This window comes from Bombina bombina, chromosome 2, assembly GCF_027579735.1.
Source record: "Bombina bombina isolate aBomBom1 chromosome 2, aBomBom1.pri, whole genome shotgun sequence".
NCBI classification, from domain to species: Eukaryota; Metazoa; Chordata; class Amphibia; order Anura; family Bombinatoridae; genus Bombina; species Bombina bombina.
This window is the reverse complement of record NC_069500.1, coordinates 211,255,292-211,273,177: the sequence shown is the minus strand read 5'-3', so window position 1 is coordinate 211,273,177 and position 17,886 is coordinate 211,255,292. Positions and strand designations below refer to the sequence as shown.

The 17,886-nt window shown below is 37.5% G+C and overlaps 1 protein-coding gene across 1 annotated transcript in view; it reads right to left on the bottom strand.

Moving 5' to 3' along the window:
• Window positions 1–274: 274 nt before the first annotated feature.
• LOC128646910 (V-type proton ATPase subunit S1-like protein) overlaps window positions 275–17,886 on the bottom strand; it is a 92,427-nt gene continuing 74,815 nt past the window's right edge. Inside the window, exons 5-6 of the mRNA XM_053699714.1 lie at window positions 467–738; window positions 275–344 (exon numbers count right to left, since the gene is read on the bottom strand). Coding sequence (XP_053555689.1) covers window positions 275–344; window positions 467–738 — 342 coding nt within the window. The remainder of the gene's footprint in view (window positions 345–466; window positions 739–17,886) is intronic.

The following is a 17,886-nucleotide window of genomic DNA, read 5'->3' as shown; positions in this document are numbered from 1 at the left end:
GTATGCTCTATATGAATCATGAAAGAAAAAAATGGGGTTTTACATCCCTTTAAGAAGGCAAATACAACAATGAAATGTGCCTTCCTTCATAAGTCTGCCCATTCATAAAGTCTTTACAATGATAGATACAATCATTTTCAGATAGTAATTTGCCTGCATGGAATTATACATTTATTATATAGTTATTCACATTGAATTATATTTACACTGTACAACAATCGTTAAAAAAAAATGCTGAATATTTTTCTCTACATTTCATAACAGTGCTGTGAGGTTATAAGTCTCCAGAGATGCAGTGTTGCACCAGTGTTGATTTTATAATGTCTGTATCTAGGGAGTTGCTTCTTGGAAATGTTTTACAAAATCAAAATCATAGAAATACACAAAGGGAAACAATGACCATTTATAGTACTAATAAGAAACAGATGCACAATGCTGCATGTGAAATCTGAAGTCTTGATGGTACCTCAGTTCATAACATTCCTGTAGACCACCTCTAAGGGGCTCCCTCTCATCCACAAGAGAACTGTGTTTTGTTTTAGGGAAATAGGTAGAAGAGCTTTTTCTGTGATAATGCCTGTCTATTGATTTAAGATGAATCAGCATGTGCAATATGTAGGCCAAGACCAACAGCAGGATTAGAGACATGACTAGGCCCATGATAATGGCAGGCGAGAGGTACGTCACACAGTCTTTGGCATAGGCAAAATGTCCTTCTTCAATATTGAAGCCTTGTATCTGGAAAAGAAAGCGTTTATTCTAAATACACAAATGCAATAAATAGTTTGGCCTAGATTACAAATGGAGCCTGAAAATATTAGTACATTAGCTTAGCTTAAGCGGGATCTATACTGCTTTTATGTTTGCTCTTATTACAAGAACATGGTTAATATATACTGCAAGTGCTATAATATAGTGCACACTAATATATTCATGTCTGATAGAGTAGGTGTGTTATTTCACTAACGGCTAGATTTAGAGTTTTGCGTTAGAAGGGGTGCGTTAGCTAGGCGTGCATTTTTTTCCCCGCACCTTTTAAATACCGCTGGTATTTAGAGTTCACAGAATGGCTGCGTTAGGCTCCAAAAAGGGAGCGTAGAGGCATATTTACCACCACTGCAACTCTCAATACCAGCGGTGCTTACGGACGCGGCAAGCTCCAAAAACGTGCTTGTGCACGATTCCCCCATAGGAAACAATGGGGCAGTTTGAGCTGAAAAAAAATCTAACACCTGCAAAAAAGCAGCGTTCAGCTCCTAACGCAGCCCCATTGTTTCCTATGGGGAAACACTTCCTATGTCTGCACCTAACATCCTAACATGTACCCCGAGTCTAAACACCCTTAACCTTACACTTATTAACCCCTAATCTGCCGCCCCCGCTATTGCTGACCCCTGCATATTATTTTTAACCCCTAATCTGCCGCTCCGTACACCGCCGCAACCTACCCCTAATCTGCTGCCCCTAACACCGCCGACCCCTATATTATATTTATTAACCCCTAATCTGCCGCCCCCAAAGTCGCCGCCACCTACCTATACTCATTAACCCCTAATCTGCCGACCGGACCTCACCGCTACTATAATAAAGTTATTAACCCCTAATCCGCCTCACTCCCGCCTCAATAACCCTATAATAAATAGTATTAACCCCTAATCTGCCCTCCCTAACATCGCTGACACCTAACTTCAAGTATTAACCCCTAATCTGCCGACCGGACCTGACCGCTACTCTAATAAATTTATTAACCCCTAAAGCTAAGTCTAACCCTAACACTAACACCCCCCTAAATTAAATATAATTTTTATCTAACGAAATAAATTATTTCTTATTAAATAAATTATTCCTATTTAAAGCTAAATACTTACCTGTAAAATAAACCCGAATATAGCTACAATATAAATAATAATTATATTGTAGCTATTTTAGGATTAATATTTATTTTACAGGCAACTTTGTATTTATTTTAACCAGGTACAATAGCTATTAAATAGTTAATAACTATTTAATAGCTACCTAGTTAAAATAATTACAAAAATTACCTTTAAAATAAATCCTAACCTAAATTACAATTAAACCTAACACTACACTATCAATAAATTAATTACATAAAATACCTACAAATAAATACAGTTAAATAAACTAACTAAAGTACAAAAAATAAAAAAAGAACTAAGTTACAAAAAATAAAAAAATAATTTACAAACATTAGAAAAATATTACAATTTTAAGCTAATTACACCTACTCTAAGCCCCCTAATAAAATAACAAAGCCCCCCAAAATAAAAAAAAATGCCCTACCCTATTCTAAAATAAAAATAGAAAAGCTCTTTTACCTTACCAGCCCTTAAAAGGGCCTTTTGCGGGGCATGCCCCAAAGAAAACCGCTCTTTTGCATTTAAATAAACATACAATACCCCCCCAACATTACAACCCACCACCCACATACCCCTAATCTAACCCAAACCCCCCTTAAATAAACCTAACACTAAGCCCCTGCATCCTACCTTATCTTCACCACGCCGGGTATCACCGATCAGTCCAGTGGAGGCTCCGAAATCTTCATCCAAGCCAAAGCGGGGGCTGAAGACATCCATCATCGGCTGAAGTCTTGATCCAAGCGGGCGCTGAAGATATCCATCATCCGGCTGAAGAGGTCCATCATCGGGCTGAAGTCTTCTATCAAGCGGCATCTTCAATCTTCTTTCTTCAGAATCCATCTTCATTCCGCCGACGTGGAACATCCATCCTGGCCGACGACTTCCCGCCGAATGACGGTTCCTTTAAGGGACGTCATCCAAGATGGCGTCCCTCGAATTCTGATTGGCTGATAGGATTCTATCAGCCAATCGGAATTAAGGTAGGAAAATTCTGATTGGCTGATGGAATCAGCCAATCAGATTCAAGTTCAATCCGATTGGCTCATCCAATCAGCCAATCGGATTGAACTTGAATCTGATTGGCTGATTCAATCAGCCAATCAGAATTTTCCTACCTTAATTCCGATTGGCTGATAGATAGGTAGGAATAATTTATTTAATAAGAAATAATTTATTTCGTTAGATATAAATTATATTTAACTTAGGGGGGTGTTAGTGTTAGGGTTAGACTTAGCTTTAGGGGTTAATAAATTTATTAGAGTAGCGGCGAGGTCCGGTCGGCAGATTAGGGGTTAATAATTGTAGGTAGGTGGCGGCGACGTTGGGGCGGCAGATTAGGGGTTAATAAATATAATATAGGGGTCGGCGGTGTTAGGGGCAGCAGATTAGGGGTACATAGGGATAATGTAGGTGGCGGCGGTGTGCGGTCGGCAGATTAGAGGTTAAAAAAATTTAATAGAGTGGCTAGAGTGGCGGCGATGTGGGGGAGCCTCGGTTTAGGGGTACATAGGTAGTTTATGGGTGTTAGTGTACTTTAGAGCACAGTAGTTAAGAGCTTTATGAACCGGCGTTAGCCCAAAAAGCTCTTAACTCCTGGCTTTTTTCTGCAGCTGGAGTCGTTAGATTTCTAACTCTCACTCCAGCCAAGACTCTAAATACCGGCGTTAGAAAGATCCCATTGAAAAGATAGGATATGCAATTGACGTAAGGGGATCTGCGGTATGGAAAAGTCGCGGCTGGAAAGTGAGCGTTAGACCCTTACCTACACGACTCTAAATACCAGCGGTAGCCCAAAACCAGCATTAGGAGCCTCTAACGCTGGTTTTGACGGCTAACGCAAAACTCCAAATCTAGGCGTTAGATAATAGATTTACGATAATGATCAAGCACAAAAGAAAATGGTGCAGTTTGTAAGTTCTGTGCTATAAACTGACAATGTAAATTGTAGAGAAAAACACATATACACACAAATACATATACACACAAACACATATACACACAAACACTTATACACACAAATACATATACACACAAATACATATACACACAAACACATATACACACAAACACATATACACAGAAATACATATACACACAAACACATATACACACAAACACATATACACAGAAACACATATACACACAAACACATATACACACAAACACATATACACACAAACACATATGCACACAAACACATATACACACAAATACATATGCACACAAACACATATACACACAAACACATACACACAGAAATACATATACACACAAACACATATACACACAAATACATATACACACAAACACATATACACACAAACACATATACACACAAATACATATACACACAAACACATATACACACAAACACATATACACACAAACACATATACACACAAATACATATACACACAAATACATATACACACAAACACATATACACACAAACAAACACATATACACACAAATACATATACACACAAACACATATACAGTACACACAAACACATATACACACAAACACATATACACACAAATACACATGCACTCATGTACACATACACCTTTCACTACTTCCCAGTCCCGCCCCATCATATAACTTATCTCAAAACCTTTTTTAGCCTTCGTTTCCTATGAATTAAGTCTAATTTTACCTCCATGCATTTATTCCCATAGCATTTTAATGTGGTTATTTTTATACACCACAGCAAGTGATAATATTTACCACCAAGTTTTCTAAAGCGCTAAATTTGTATTCGGTATTTCAGATTGCGCATAAGCACAAAACGTAACAAATGACTTGTAATACAAGTGCAATGAGAGAGCTACATCTTCTACCCATTGAAATTATAGGGTGCACTAAATAACTAGCGGGAGCGTTAAGATGCTTTGGTGAAAATTTTTAACCAATTACTTGTAATAACCAATTGTGCATTATTGATTCCGTTAGGCCAAGTGCAACTTAAGGGGATAATAAACAGTGCTCCTTCTGTAAAAATGAATATGTTAAATCAAAGCAAACCTAAAAATAAACAGTTTGTCTAAAAAAACAGCAAACAACGCACTTGTTTTCTTGCATAATGATTACAAATTCTCATTGTAGCCTGTCCCTAGTATGATATAGGAGCTGACATTACATTCTTATTTATCTAGGCATGAGCAAGTCTCCCTGTTATCTAGTCTATTCACTTAAAGGGACATTATACACTAGATTTTTCTTTGCATAAATGTTTTGTAGATGATCCATTTATATAGCCCATACAGCTTTTTTTTTTTGCTTATTTTTAAATAACATTGCACTGATTTTCAGACTCCTAACCAAGCCCTAAAGTTTTAGGAGAATACTGATGTATACCTACTCCAGCTTGCTACTGTTTGTGTAAAGGGTCCTTTAATATGCAGATGAAGGGGGAGGGGGTGTCTGCTCTTTTTGCTATAGAACCACTTGCAGTGGATGTTCCAGCTGACCTTTTCAACAGAGCTAAACTGGGAGCTCCTAAGTAAGTTTTTAAATGGTTTTATACTGGATTTTTAGATTAGTATCTGTGTATATTCTTCTTTATATTAGAGTCTATTACATGCATTTAAATGGTGTATGCTGTCCCTTCAATAGTAACCAGCCTAGAAGTTTTATGGCATCAGGTTAAGATAAACCTTTCTGCAGATGCCCCCTCCTCCTTGTAAACGCTGTGAAAGGAAGTAAAGGACACTGCACAAATGTAGGGAAAAAATATATAAAAGGTAAAATCCAGTTAAATAGATGAATATATAGAGCTGCAGCAACTAATCGATATAATCGATAATAATCGATTATGAAAATAGTTGTCAACGAATCTCATAATCGATAAGTTGGCTTGCAATTAGTTGGTCTGTGCACAGCACCCGCTGCTTCACTCTAATGAGCTCCTGCACATAGTATTGTGTTTTATGGTTATGTCCTTAGCCTAAAGGGCGTCTACAGATGTTTACTTTTCACTTTTTCCGGACAGTATAAGTTTATTTTTAAGTTTACAAATACTCCGGGCTTATGTGCAACCCAGAAATAATAGGAATCATTATTTAGATTGTTTATATTAAATCAGGTGATTTGGGACTATGCTTTGTATAATATAGTGCTGAGCTTTTATTATTTACTCCTAGCCCTAGATTGATGGGAGTTATTTGAATTGATGTGCACTATTATCTGTTTGCACAATTATTAGTGCTATTGCTGATTATATATACTGTATAGATAACTGTGTAAGGCTTTTTTTTTTTTTATAAATTGTGATATGTACCAAATTCAACCTCTGTAAGTATATATCTGTTATTTTAAGAACAGACTAGATATTTTTCCCTAACCTTATAGCTGGTTATTTACCATTGCATATAGACATTCAAGATATTTTTATGTTAGAATGAAGTCCAGGCTTACTTTGTTAAGCGGCCCCTTCCATTGGTGGCAAAACACTACTTTATGCATCTCAACACCATCTGAGCATCTCTTCTCTGCTGCAGGCAAAATAGCTTGGATTTTATTTTAAATATAGGGGAATTTTTGTATTTTTTTGCATTAAAAAGTTAACTCTAGTTATAAAAAATACTGCAACACTTGTTTTGCAATATGTCGCAAATATAGCTGCTAATGGGTTGAAAACCAAATAAACTTGAGCTTGACACATGATGATTTATGTTGTACTGGCCCCACCATAGCGAAAGCATTCTCTTTAGAGGCAGACATGTATCTGAAATAATTACACCGTGACCTACTCCTGTCACACACTCACCAGCAGTTCAGCTTCCTCATATTTTCTAGCTCCAAAGCCTTGGCTTGGGACAAAACCTGTTTGCGGGTAAGCTGTCATCACCGAAGGGACCTGAGACCTTACGGGAATCTCCCTGTGTGGCATCCATTTGCGGTTCTAATTTTTCTGTTCCAACATCACAGTTTGAAAATCTGTGAGTTTCCCGGCTATTTGTATTGCCGGTATTTTGCTAATGGTGGCACGGCTCCTAATTACCTTTTACCGGCTATGCCGGTAAAATACCGACTGGGTGTCAACCCTAATTGCAATTATTTCTATTAAGTATAAGGTACTGCTTGGTGATTTTTTTTTTTTATTACAACTATGAAAAAGACTGTTTAACATCCCTTTAACATACTGTGCAAGCCGCTTGTAACCTAGATCTTTAAGATCACCCACAGGAGCTGCTAATCACCCATGAAAAGAACAATGCATAGCCTCTAATCAGACTGCCCCTTAAAAGGGACATTAAAGTAAAAATGAATGTTACATGATTCAGTTAAAGTGTAAAATTTTAAAAACAACTTTCCAGTTTGTGTCTTTTATGAAACTTAGGGCTCGTTTCCATTGAGCCGTTTAAAATGGAGCCGTAAGCTACCGAAGTGGCCGACAGCTAAAAGAAATTTACAGCTCCATTTTAGTATCAAGTTTTTATTGAAATATTTTGCACATTGCGTGCAGTTGTTCTTTTTGTGTTGGTGTAAGTTAACTTGTGTTAAAGCTTCCATCCGACATCGGATTTCTTGAAAATCAATTAGTCACTATGGTAACCCGACTTTAAACTATAACATTTATGTTTAATATCTGCGCTCCTTACCTGTGATCACCTCTAAAGAGAAACAAAACAGATACACTTATTTAAAATACATATTTTTTAATTAAGCAAATACTATTTTTATTATAATTATATTTTCCACTTTATTAATATATATAATTCGTATTGCTGCCCTAGGCAAAGGTCTAGTTTTAATTTTGAAGATATGTGCTTACATACTGATATTTCTATAAGAACATAAGTGCAACTATTCCTATACATGGGACAACAATAAATATTACATATTACAATTTTTTCTACATTGAAACTTTAACTATTTGCAAGTTTTAACATTTCAATAGGAAATAGGTCTCAAAAAGCTAATTTTTCCCCTTTTGCACCTAGTTGAGCTGGGTGTAATTTTTTTTCAATTTATCGACAGGCTCCAACAGTGTATTAATGGTTTGTTCTTTTATTGAAAGAAGCTTAACAGCTTCTAATACTTTCTATGGGACGCAAAAATATTTTCGGCAGCTGGACCATGGTTGCTGATATTGAGGCATAACGCGCCATCATGAGCAGTCGATAAATAAAACTGCTTCAGTCAGCATATTTATCAGTTTGCAACTTCACACACACCTAATTACGGCTTAATTGAAACAAGCCCTAATTGAAGCGTAGCTTCCATTGAGGTGTAAAATCTGCAAACAGGTGGTACATTTTTTTAATCTCTTTTAAGTCTATGGAGAATTTTTTACATTACCACCAGTTTCCAAACCTTACCACCTCAATAAAAACTAGGCTTATATCTGCTATTTATGAGCAAGGGGGATACCTGAGAGAGGCTTTAAAGGGACAGTCTACACCAGAATTTTTATTGTTTTAAAAGATAGATAATCCCTTTATTACCCATTCCCCAGTTTTGCATAACCAACACAGTTATATTAATATACTTTTAACCTCTGTGATTATCTTGTATCTAAACCTCTGCAAACTGCCCCTTTATTTCAGTTCTTTTGACAGACTTGCAGTTTAGCCAATCAGTGCCTGCTCCCAGATAACTTCATGTGCACGAGCACAGTGTTATCTATATGAAATATGTGAACTAACACCCTCTAGTGGTGAAAAACTGTTAAAACGCATTCTGAAAAGAGGTGGCCTTTAAGGTCTAAGAAATTAGCATATGAACCTCCTAGGTTAAGCTTTCAACTAAGAATACCAAGAGAACAAAGCAAAATTGGTGATAAAAGTAAAGTGGAAAATTGTTTAAAATGACATGCTCTATCTGAATCATGAAAGTTTATTTTGGCCTAGACTGTCCCTTTAACAACCATTTGTGCCATGATTGCACAAGTGGTATATAAATAATTTTAGTGAGAAACCTTTTAGTCATCAAAGAATGTACCAATATACTGGTGACAGTGAGAGAGGAGATAAGGGAATTTAACAACAACAAGGTGAACACGCTGAAAGAGGACAGCAGTGAAGCTTGGATGGCTAAATTAACTAAACAAGTAAACGACTATAAAAGGGAGCTTATGGTGTTTAAAACCCAGAAGATTACCACAGTGGATAACGACTACAAAGAAAAAAATAATATATACCTGGGCTCATGGACACACCTACAGGGGACCACAGAGAACAAGGAGACAATGCCAGTATAGATCCAGATACCTGAACACGGTTGACAGTAGTTCTGGCTCTGATACAGACAGTGGCTATCATCCATTAACACAAGATAATCAGGATCCCTCACAGTCTAATTCCTCTTTTTTAGGGATTACTACCAGATAAGGCGGCAATACGAGAAACCGAGGCTGCACCCATGGAGGGGCAACTACTGCGGGAGGAAACCCCCCCTACTGCCCATGTAACACGTCCAGATATTGTTATTAATATTAGAGATAGACCACTGAGCATTCCTGAAAGAAGGCTCCTCAATAAGGGATTGATATTCATCCCCACATATAAAAGTGATGGTTTTGAAACCTACCTTGACATACACACATTGAAAGCAGTTCAAACCAAGGAGTAAATTTTAGCCCATCAACAGCAGTGCCAGTGTGAAAACATTTACTAGACTGATCTCAGCGGATGCATGTAGTAAACCTGCCAACACACACAGACCAAATCTGACTAAAACAGAAAGACAGGCACTGACATCTCTATCAACTGACCCCAATATAGTAATCCGGGCAGCCGACAAGGGTGGAGCTTAAGTGGTTATGAATTATGACCAATACTGGAATGAAATACATAATTAATTGAAGGATGACAAAACATACAAAAGCCTACCTTGTGACCCTACCAATGACTTTAAACGAAAGATAGATGAAATATTGCTTTAAGGATTTATCATGGAATGGATAGATAATGATGAATTTCAATTTCTACAAGCACAACATCCCATCCATCCTATCCTATATAAACTTCCCAAGATCCACAAGGATCAACTCAAACCTCCTGGCAGACCCATTGTTTCGGCCCTAGGTTCACTGTTACAACTGCTGATGCACATCTGCGACAACTGGTGAGATGGATGTACTCCTATCTGAGAGATTCAGGTGATCTTATTAGAATACTAGGTACAATTGATGACATGAAAGATAGTGACCTATTGGTCACTATGGATGTGAGTACTCTTTACACGGCCATTCCACATGCTGATGGATTGGAGGTGATATTAACTGCCCTAGCTCGCTATCCCTTCGTAGGTCCACCTGCAACATTTCTCCTAAAACTTTTAGAAGTTTGTGTCTTACACTACATTATTTTAGGTTTGAAAAAAGCTTTTACCAGCAGATAATGGGCACAGCAATGGGCTCAAATGTAGCAACAGCCTATGCCAACTTATTTATGGAACAATATGAGATCATATATTTGATATGCACAGATTTGAAAATGATAACATCAAAACCTACAAAAGATATATCAGTGACGTGTTCATCATCTGGAAAGGTGACCTTCAATTACTGATAGAATGGGTTGAATACCTGAACAACCTTGACTCCTCTATCAAGTTCCAAATGCAACATGATCTCGATCAAATCAACTTCCTTGATTTAAGGATATATAAGAAGGATGGAGGATTACCCACAACACTCTTCACCAAACCAATGGATAGGATCTCCCTACTTGAGGCTACCAGTAATCATCCACCACATACTCACAAGGCTTTCATCAAATCACAGATGATATGGGTCATCAGAAACAACACTGACACTATAAATAGGAACCAACAGATACTTATGATGTCGAATAAGTTCCTTGAACGAGGCTACAAACAAAGTCTCATTGATGAAGTCATAGAGGAGGTCATACAACCTAGGGATGATCCAGAAACTTTGATAAAAGATGATAAAGCCAAGGACAGGATGGTGTTCACCACTACATATAATCGTGAGAAAAGTGAACTAGCAGTGGCTATACGTGAGAGATGGGAAATCCTTGAAACAGATTCCTCATTACCATTCAGACGTATGGATCCTCCTATTTTGGGCTACAGAAGGGGGAAAAGCATCAGATATCCCCTCATGCTCACAGATCCCAGCCATTGCTACCTTAAGAACCAATGGCTCAAAATGACTAAGATGGGCTGTTTGCGCCATGTGGGATCCACCACATGCAGTAGAATGATCCCATGTAAGACATTTAGACACCCACACACTACCCCAGAAATTTGGAATCAAACATTTCATCACATGTACAACAAGTCATGTAGTCTACCTACTGAATTGTTGTTATGGCCTTTTCTAAGTTGGCAAAACCTTGGATAACGCAAGGATGTGGATGGCCAACAATAGGTCAGCAATCAGGACTGTATTGGATAAAGGAACAACAGACCAACCAGTGGCTAGACACTTTCTAACAGCAAAACATAAAGTGTCTAATATGAGGATTATTCTCATTGATCATGTTCCTCCTCTGAGAAGAGGGGGGGACAGGGACAAGGCCATCTTGAAACTTGAAGCTTGCTGGATACACAAATTGGGTACCCTCCATACCCATGGTCTCAACATGTCTAATGATTGGCACTGCTTCCTTTAATACCCGACTGAGATCCCCCAGACCTCTCTGATGATGTTAAACCTAAACTTGGGGAACCATCTTGCTGTGAGCTCTGTGCAATGATATTGCCTACACTGGATGGATCAGTTGTAGTGTTTTTTTGTGAAAGCTTTATATCCATAGCATGGTAGACCTGGGTTTAGGAGCCCCAAATGTTTGGATAACCTCATATGTCTGCCTCTTATTATGCTTATATCATAATGATGTACCTTGATTGCAACTTGTCAGCGTCTTGACCAATGATTGATTCAATTAGGTAATTTGCTTGGCTCCTAAGGGAGTCTGACACAAGGTACACACACAATATGAAAGGATACTGTTTGACATAATTTTCACTATATAATGCCCCATTCTTGTGGAACTATTACACTGAGGTTGTCAACCCTCATAAACCAACGGTATGTGACCTAACCAAACTAATATTGTAGCATTGAGTGTAACGCACTAACAGGAACGATCCGCCCGACTGTATATGACTATGCAAATTAGCCATTCGTCTTCTAGACAAGGGGCGGGTCATTAATACGTCATGTGATGCTACGTGATGACACGAATATACTCTTTGAGCCGTGCGGTTTGTGATAGCACAGATCTGATCTAAAACATCCACATATAGATATAACGAGTGCACATAAAGGTAAGCACAGATACTGACTCAAGCGGTTCCAAGAAATTTGACTGCTCATATAAACTACTTATATATTTAACCCTTGATGTGTTCAGATCTCCCCAAGAATTAACACGCTCTCATAATGACACATTGCACGATTAAACTGCTAAGTATATGACTATATGTACTTCAATAGACACTAATCGCCTAAATCTACACATAATGAATGACCTGTTTGAATAGGGCTACACTGCTTAGATCAGTGACGATTATATTTGATGATATAGAGCATATGATTGCAATGTGAATGTTGTTATTTGCTTAACACTATGTTTTTGTACACTACAAAAATGTAAACATGAAGATTGTTGCACAATGGTGATAAAAATGTCTGCTCTGTACAATTGGGGCATATGTTATATAATGCACTATATCTTTTTATTTGTTATACATAAGGATTTTATAATATATATATATATTTATATATATATATATATATATATATATATATATATATAAATTTGTGGACAAAGTGCACTCCAAGCTTGTCAGTCAGATGCCTTGGGTGCACAAACAGTATGTATAGCCAGGTAGAAGAAAGTGCACTCCAAAGGACTTACTTGTTGATCCACTTTATTGTGAACGTTTTTGAGCCTGACCGGCTCGTCCTCGGTTGTTTTGTCTGTCTGAGGACGAGCCGGTCAGGCTCAAAAACGTTCACAATAAAGTGGATCAACAAGTAAGTCCTTTGGAGTGCACTTTCTTCTACCTGGCTATATATATATATATATATATATGCAAACATCATAACAACTGTTGTTATGTTGCCTTGGTTACAACTTTTTGGCACAATTTTTGAATTGATTGGGGGTGGGGCTTAGTATATTTAAAGGACCAGTAAATATAATAGATTTGCATAATCAACACATACATAGCAACAAGACAATACAAAAGCACTTACTCTGAACTTCAAAAGAGTAGTAGATTTTTTTCATCATCAGATTTCAAGGTTATGTCTATTTCCACTCCCCCTGTACCATGTGACAGCCATCAGCCAATCACAAATGCATATAGGTACGTTCTGTGAATTCTTGCACATGCTCAGTAGGAGCTGGTGACTCAAAAAGTGTACATTTAAAAGACTGTGTACATTTTTTTTAATGGAAGTAAATTGGAAAGTTGTTTAAAATTACATGCTGTATCTGAATCATGAAAGTTCAATTTGACCTGAGTGTCCTATTAAGTTGCACAGTTGCTGTTATTCACTGATTGGTCTAAGGAAGGGGTCTATGAACCCCGAAACGTCACCATAAATTAAACGGTATTTTATTTTTTTCTAAAGTCATACGCCTAGATTACAAGTTTTTGTCGGTAAGCTGTGCGGTGCTAACGAGCCTATTTTTTTCACTGCTCCCTTAAGACAACGCTGGTATTACAGGGTTTTTTTAAACCTGGCGTTAGCCGCAAAAAGGTGAGCGTAGAGCAAAATTTTGCTCCACATCTCACCTCAATACCAGCGCTGCTTACGGTAGCGGTAAGCTGGCTAAACGTGCTCGTGCACAATTTCCCCATAGGAAACAATGGGGCGGATTCAGCTGGAAAAAAAACCTGCAAATCACCTGCAAAAAAGCAGCGTTCAGCTTCTAACGCAGCCCCATTGTTTCCTATGGGGAAATAAAATGTATGTCTACACCTAACACCCTAAAATGAACCCCGCGTCTAAACACCCCTAATATTATACTTATTAACCCCTAATCTGCCGTCCCTGACATCGCCGCCACCTGCAATATATTATTAACCCCTAATCTGCCGCACCGGACACCGCCGCCACCTAAATTATTCCTATGAACCCCTAATCTGCTTCCCCCAACATCGCCGCCACCTACATTATATTTATTAACCCCTAATCTGCCCCCCCAACATTGCCGCAACCTAACTACACTTATTAACCCCTAATCAGCCACCCCCATCTTTGCCGCTACTATATTACATTTATTAATCCCTAAACCTAAGTCTAAACCTAAGTCTAACCCCTAACTTAAATATAATTTAAATAAATCTAAATAAAATTACTACAATTAAATAAATGAATCCAATTTAAAACTAAATACTTACCGATAAAATAAACCATAAAATAGCTATAATATAACTAATAGTTACATTTGTATCTATCTTAGGGTTTACATTTATTCTACAGGTAAGTTTGTATTTATTTTAACTAGGTACAATAGTTATTAAATAGTTATTATCTATTTAATAGCTACACCTAACACTACACTATAATTAAATTAATTACATAAACTAACTACGATTAACTACAATTAAATTAAATAAACTAAAGTACGAAAAACAACAAACATTAAATTACAGAAAATAAAAAATAATTAAAATATTTTTAAACTAATTACACCTACTCTTATCCCCCTAATAAAATAAAAAAGCCCCCCAAAATAAAAAAATTCCCTACCCTATACTAAATTACAAATAGCCCTTAAAAGGGCCTTTTGCGGGGCATTGCCCCAAAGTAATCAGCTCTTTTACCTGTAAAAAAAAAGACAATACCAACCCCAACATTAAAACACACCACCCACACACCCAACCCTACTCTAAAACCCACCCAATCCCCCTTAAAAAAAACTAACACTACCCCCTTGAAGATCACCCTACATTGAGACGCCTTCACCCAGCCGGGCACAAGTGGACCTCCAGAGGGGCAGAAGTCTTCATCCGATCCGGGCAGAAGAGGTCCTCCAAGCGGCAGAAGTCTTCATCCAGGCAGCATCTTCTATCTTCATCCACCCGGAGCAGAGCGAGTCCATCTTCAATCCAGCCGACGCGGAGCATCCTCTTCAAACGAAGAATGAAGGTTGCTTTAAATGACGTCATCCAAGATGGCGTCCCTTGAATTCCGATTGGCTGATAGGATTCTATCAGCCAATCGGAATTAAGGTAGGAAAAATCCTATTGGCTGATCCAATCAGCCAATAGGATTGAAGTTCAATCTTATTGGCTGATCCAATCAGCCAATAGGATTAAGCTTGCATTTTATTGGCTATTCCAATCAGCCAATAGAATGCAACCTCAATCCTATTGGCTGATTGCATCAGCCAATCGGATTTTTCTTACCTTAATTCCGATTGGCTGATAGAATCCTATCAGCCAATCAGAATTCAAGGGACGCCATCTTGGATGACGTAATTTAAAGGAACCTTCATTCTTCGCTTGTACTTCGTTTGAAGAGGATGTTCTGCGTCGGCTGGATTGAAGATGGACCCGCTCCGGATGGATGAAGATAGAAGATGCCGTCTGGATGAAGACTTCTGCCCGTCTGGAGGACCACTTCTGCCCAGTTGGATGAAGACTTCTGCCTGTCTGGAGGACCACTTGTGCCCGGCTGGGTGAAGACGTCTCAAGGTAGGGTGATCTTCAAGGGGGTAGTGTTAGGTTTTTTTATGGGGGGATTGGGTGGGTTTTAGAGTAGGGTTGGGTGTGTGGGTGGTGGGTTTTAATGTTGGGGTGGGTATTGTCTTTTTTTTTACAGGTAAAACAGCTGATTACTTTGGGGCAATGCCCCGCAAAAGGGCCTTTTAAGGGCTATTTGTAATTTAGTATAGGGTAGGGAATTTTTTTATTTTGGGGGGCTTTTTTATTTCATTAGGGGGATTAGAGTAGGTGTAATTAGTTTAAAAAAAATTTAATTATTTTTTTATTTTCTGTAATTTAGTGTTTGTTGTTTTTCGTAATTTAGTTTATTTAATTTAATTGTAGTTAATTGTAGTTAGTTTATGTAATTAAATTAATTTAATGATAGTGTAGTGTTAGGTATAATTGTAATTTAGGTTAGGATTTATTTTACAGGTAAATTTGTAGTTATTTTAACTAGGTAGCTATTAAATAATTAATAACTATTGTACCTAGTTAAAATAAATACAAAGTTGCCTGTAAAATAAATATAAACACTAAGATAGATACAAATGTAATTATTATTTATATTGTAGCTATCTTATGGTTTATTTTATAGGTAAGTATTTAGTTTTAAGTAGGATTAATTTATTTATTTGTAGACTTAGGTTTAGGGGTTAATAAATTTAATATAGTAGCGGTGACGTTGGGGGCGGCAGATTAGGGGTTAATACATGTAGATAGGTGTTGGCAATGTTAGGGACGGCAGATTAGGGGTTAATAAAATTTAACTAGTGTTTGCGAGGAGGGAGTGCGGCGGTTTAGGGGTTAATATATTTATTACAGTGGCGGCGATGTCCGGTCGGCAGATTAGGGGTTAAAAACTTTGTTTAAGTTTTTGCGATGTGGGGGGGGGGGCTCGGTTTAGGGGTTAATAGGTAGTTTATGGGTGTTAGTGTACTTTTTAGCACTTTAGTTAATAGTTTTATGTTACGGCGTTAGCCCATAAAACTCTTAAGTACTGACTTTTAAATGCGGTAGGAGTCTTGACAGGAGAGGGTCTACCGCTCACTTCTTCCAGGACTCGTAATACCGGCATTAGGCAAATCCCATTAAAAAGATAGGATATGCAATTAACGTAAGGGGATTTGCGGTAAGCTCGAGTCGCGGAAGAAAAGTGAGCGGTACACCTGTACCTGCCAGACTCGTAATACCAGCGGGCGTTAAAAAGCAGCATCGGGACCTCTCAACGCTGCTTTTTAACGCTAACGCAAGACTCGTAATCTAGCCGTTAGAGTGCAGTCTCTATTTGTATTGATATATATATATATATATATATATATATATATATATATATATATATATAGTAATCCAAAAGAGGCACTCGCCGTGTTGCAAAAGTGCCTCTTTTGGATTACTATTATTTCTATGGATATGCTCGAGTGCACCCCGGCCTGATACTTAACATAGAGAGTGCTGGTATCTCTGACTTATATATATATATATATATATATATATATATATATATATATATATTTATTTATATATAGTTTTTTTTACATGTAAATTTTAAAAAAACAAGGCTCTATTTCTGTTTAAATGGAGTGATATCAAAAGCGCTGAAAATTCTCTGGTATTTTGGGTAAGTTTTTCTCTGAAAATCCCAGTAGTGAAGGGCTTAACTGTGCAGCATCCACTCTGCTGATATATGTGTCTTCAGAAAAAAATCATTCCATCAGAGAGACCATCCAGTGCAGTGACGTGCGGTGATGTCAGAGGCTGGTGAGGCAGTGGCTAGGATATGCCTTCATTCTTTAGATATCCTTTGTTGAAGAAATAGCAATGCACATGGGTGAGCCAATCACATGAGGTATCTATGTGCAGCCACCAATCAGCAGCTACTGAGCATATTTAGATATGATTAGATATGATTTTCAACCAAGCATATCAAAAGAATGAAAAAAATTAGATATTAGATGTAAATTGGAAAGTTTATTCTAAATCATGAAAGAAAACATATGGGTTTCATGTCCCTTTAAATGGTGTCTTGGAAAACTGGTCAACTTAGTAAACATCTTATTTTAGTCTAAAAGGATTGTAACAGAAACTCTTGCCAGATAACACAATGCTTGCTCTGATTATGAGATCTAGAAATCCATGCCCATTAAAATATGTTTAAAACATACTTTTTACTTTAATGCTGCAAATTATGCTTATAGATTCTTTCATTATTCAGTAAATATAAAAATGTCTTGATCCAGTGGCGGCTGGTGAAATTTAAAGATGGTGGGGCGCTTGACCCCACCCCTTTAAATAAAGCCACATCATCAGATGACACTACCAATTCATTAATTAAATAAATAAAAGGTAGACAGAAACACAGAA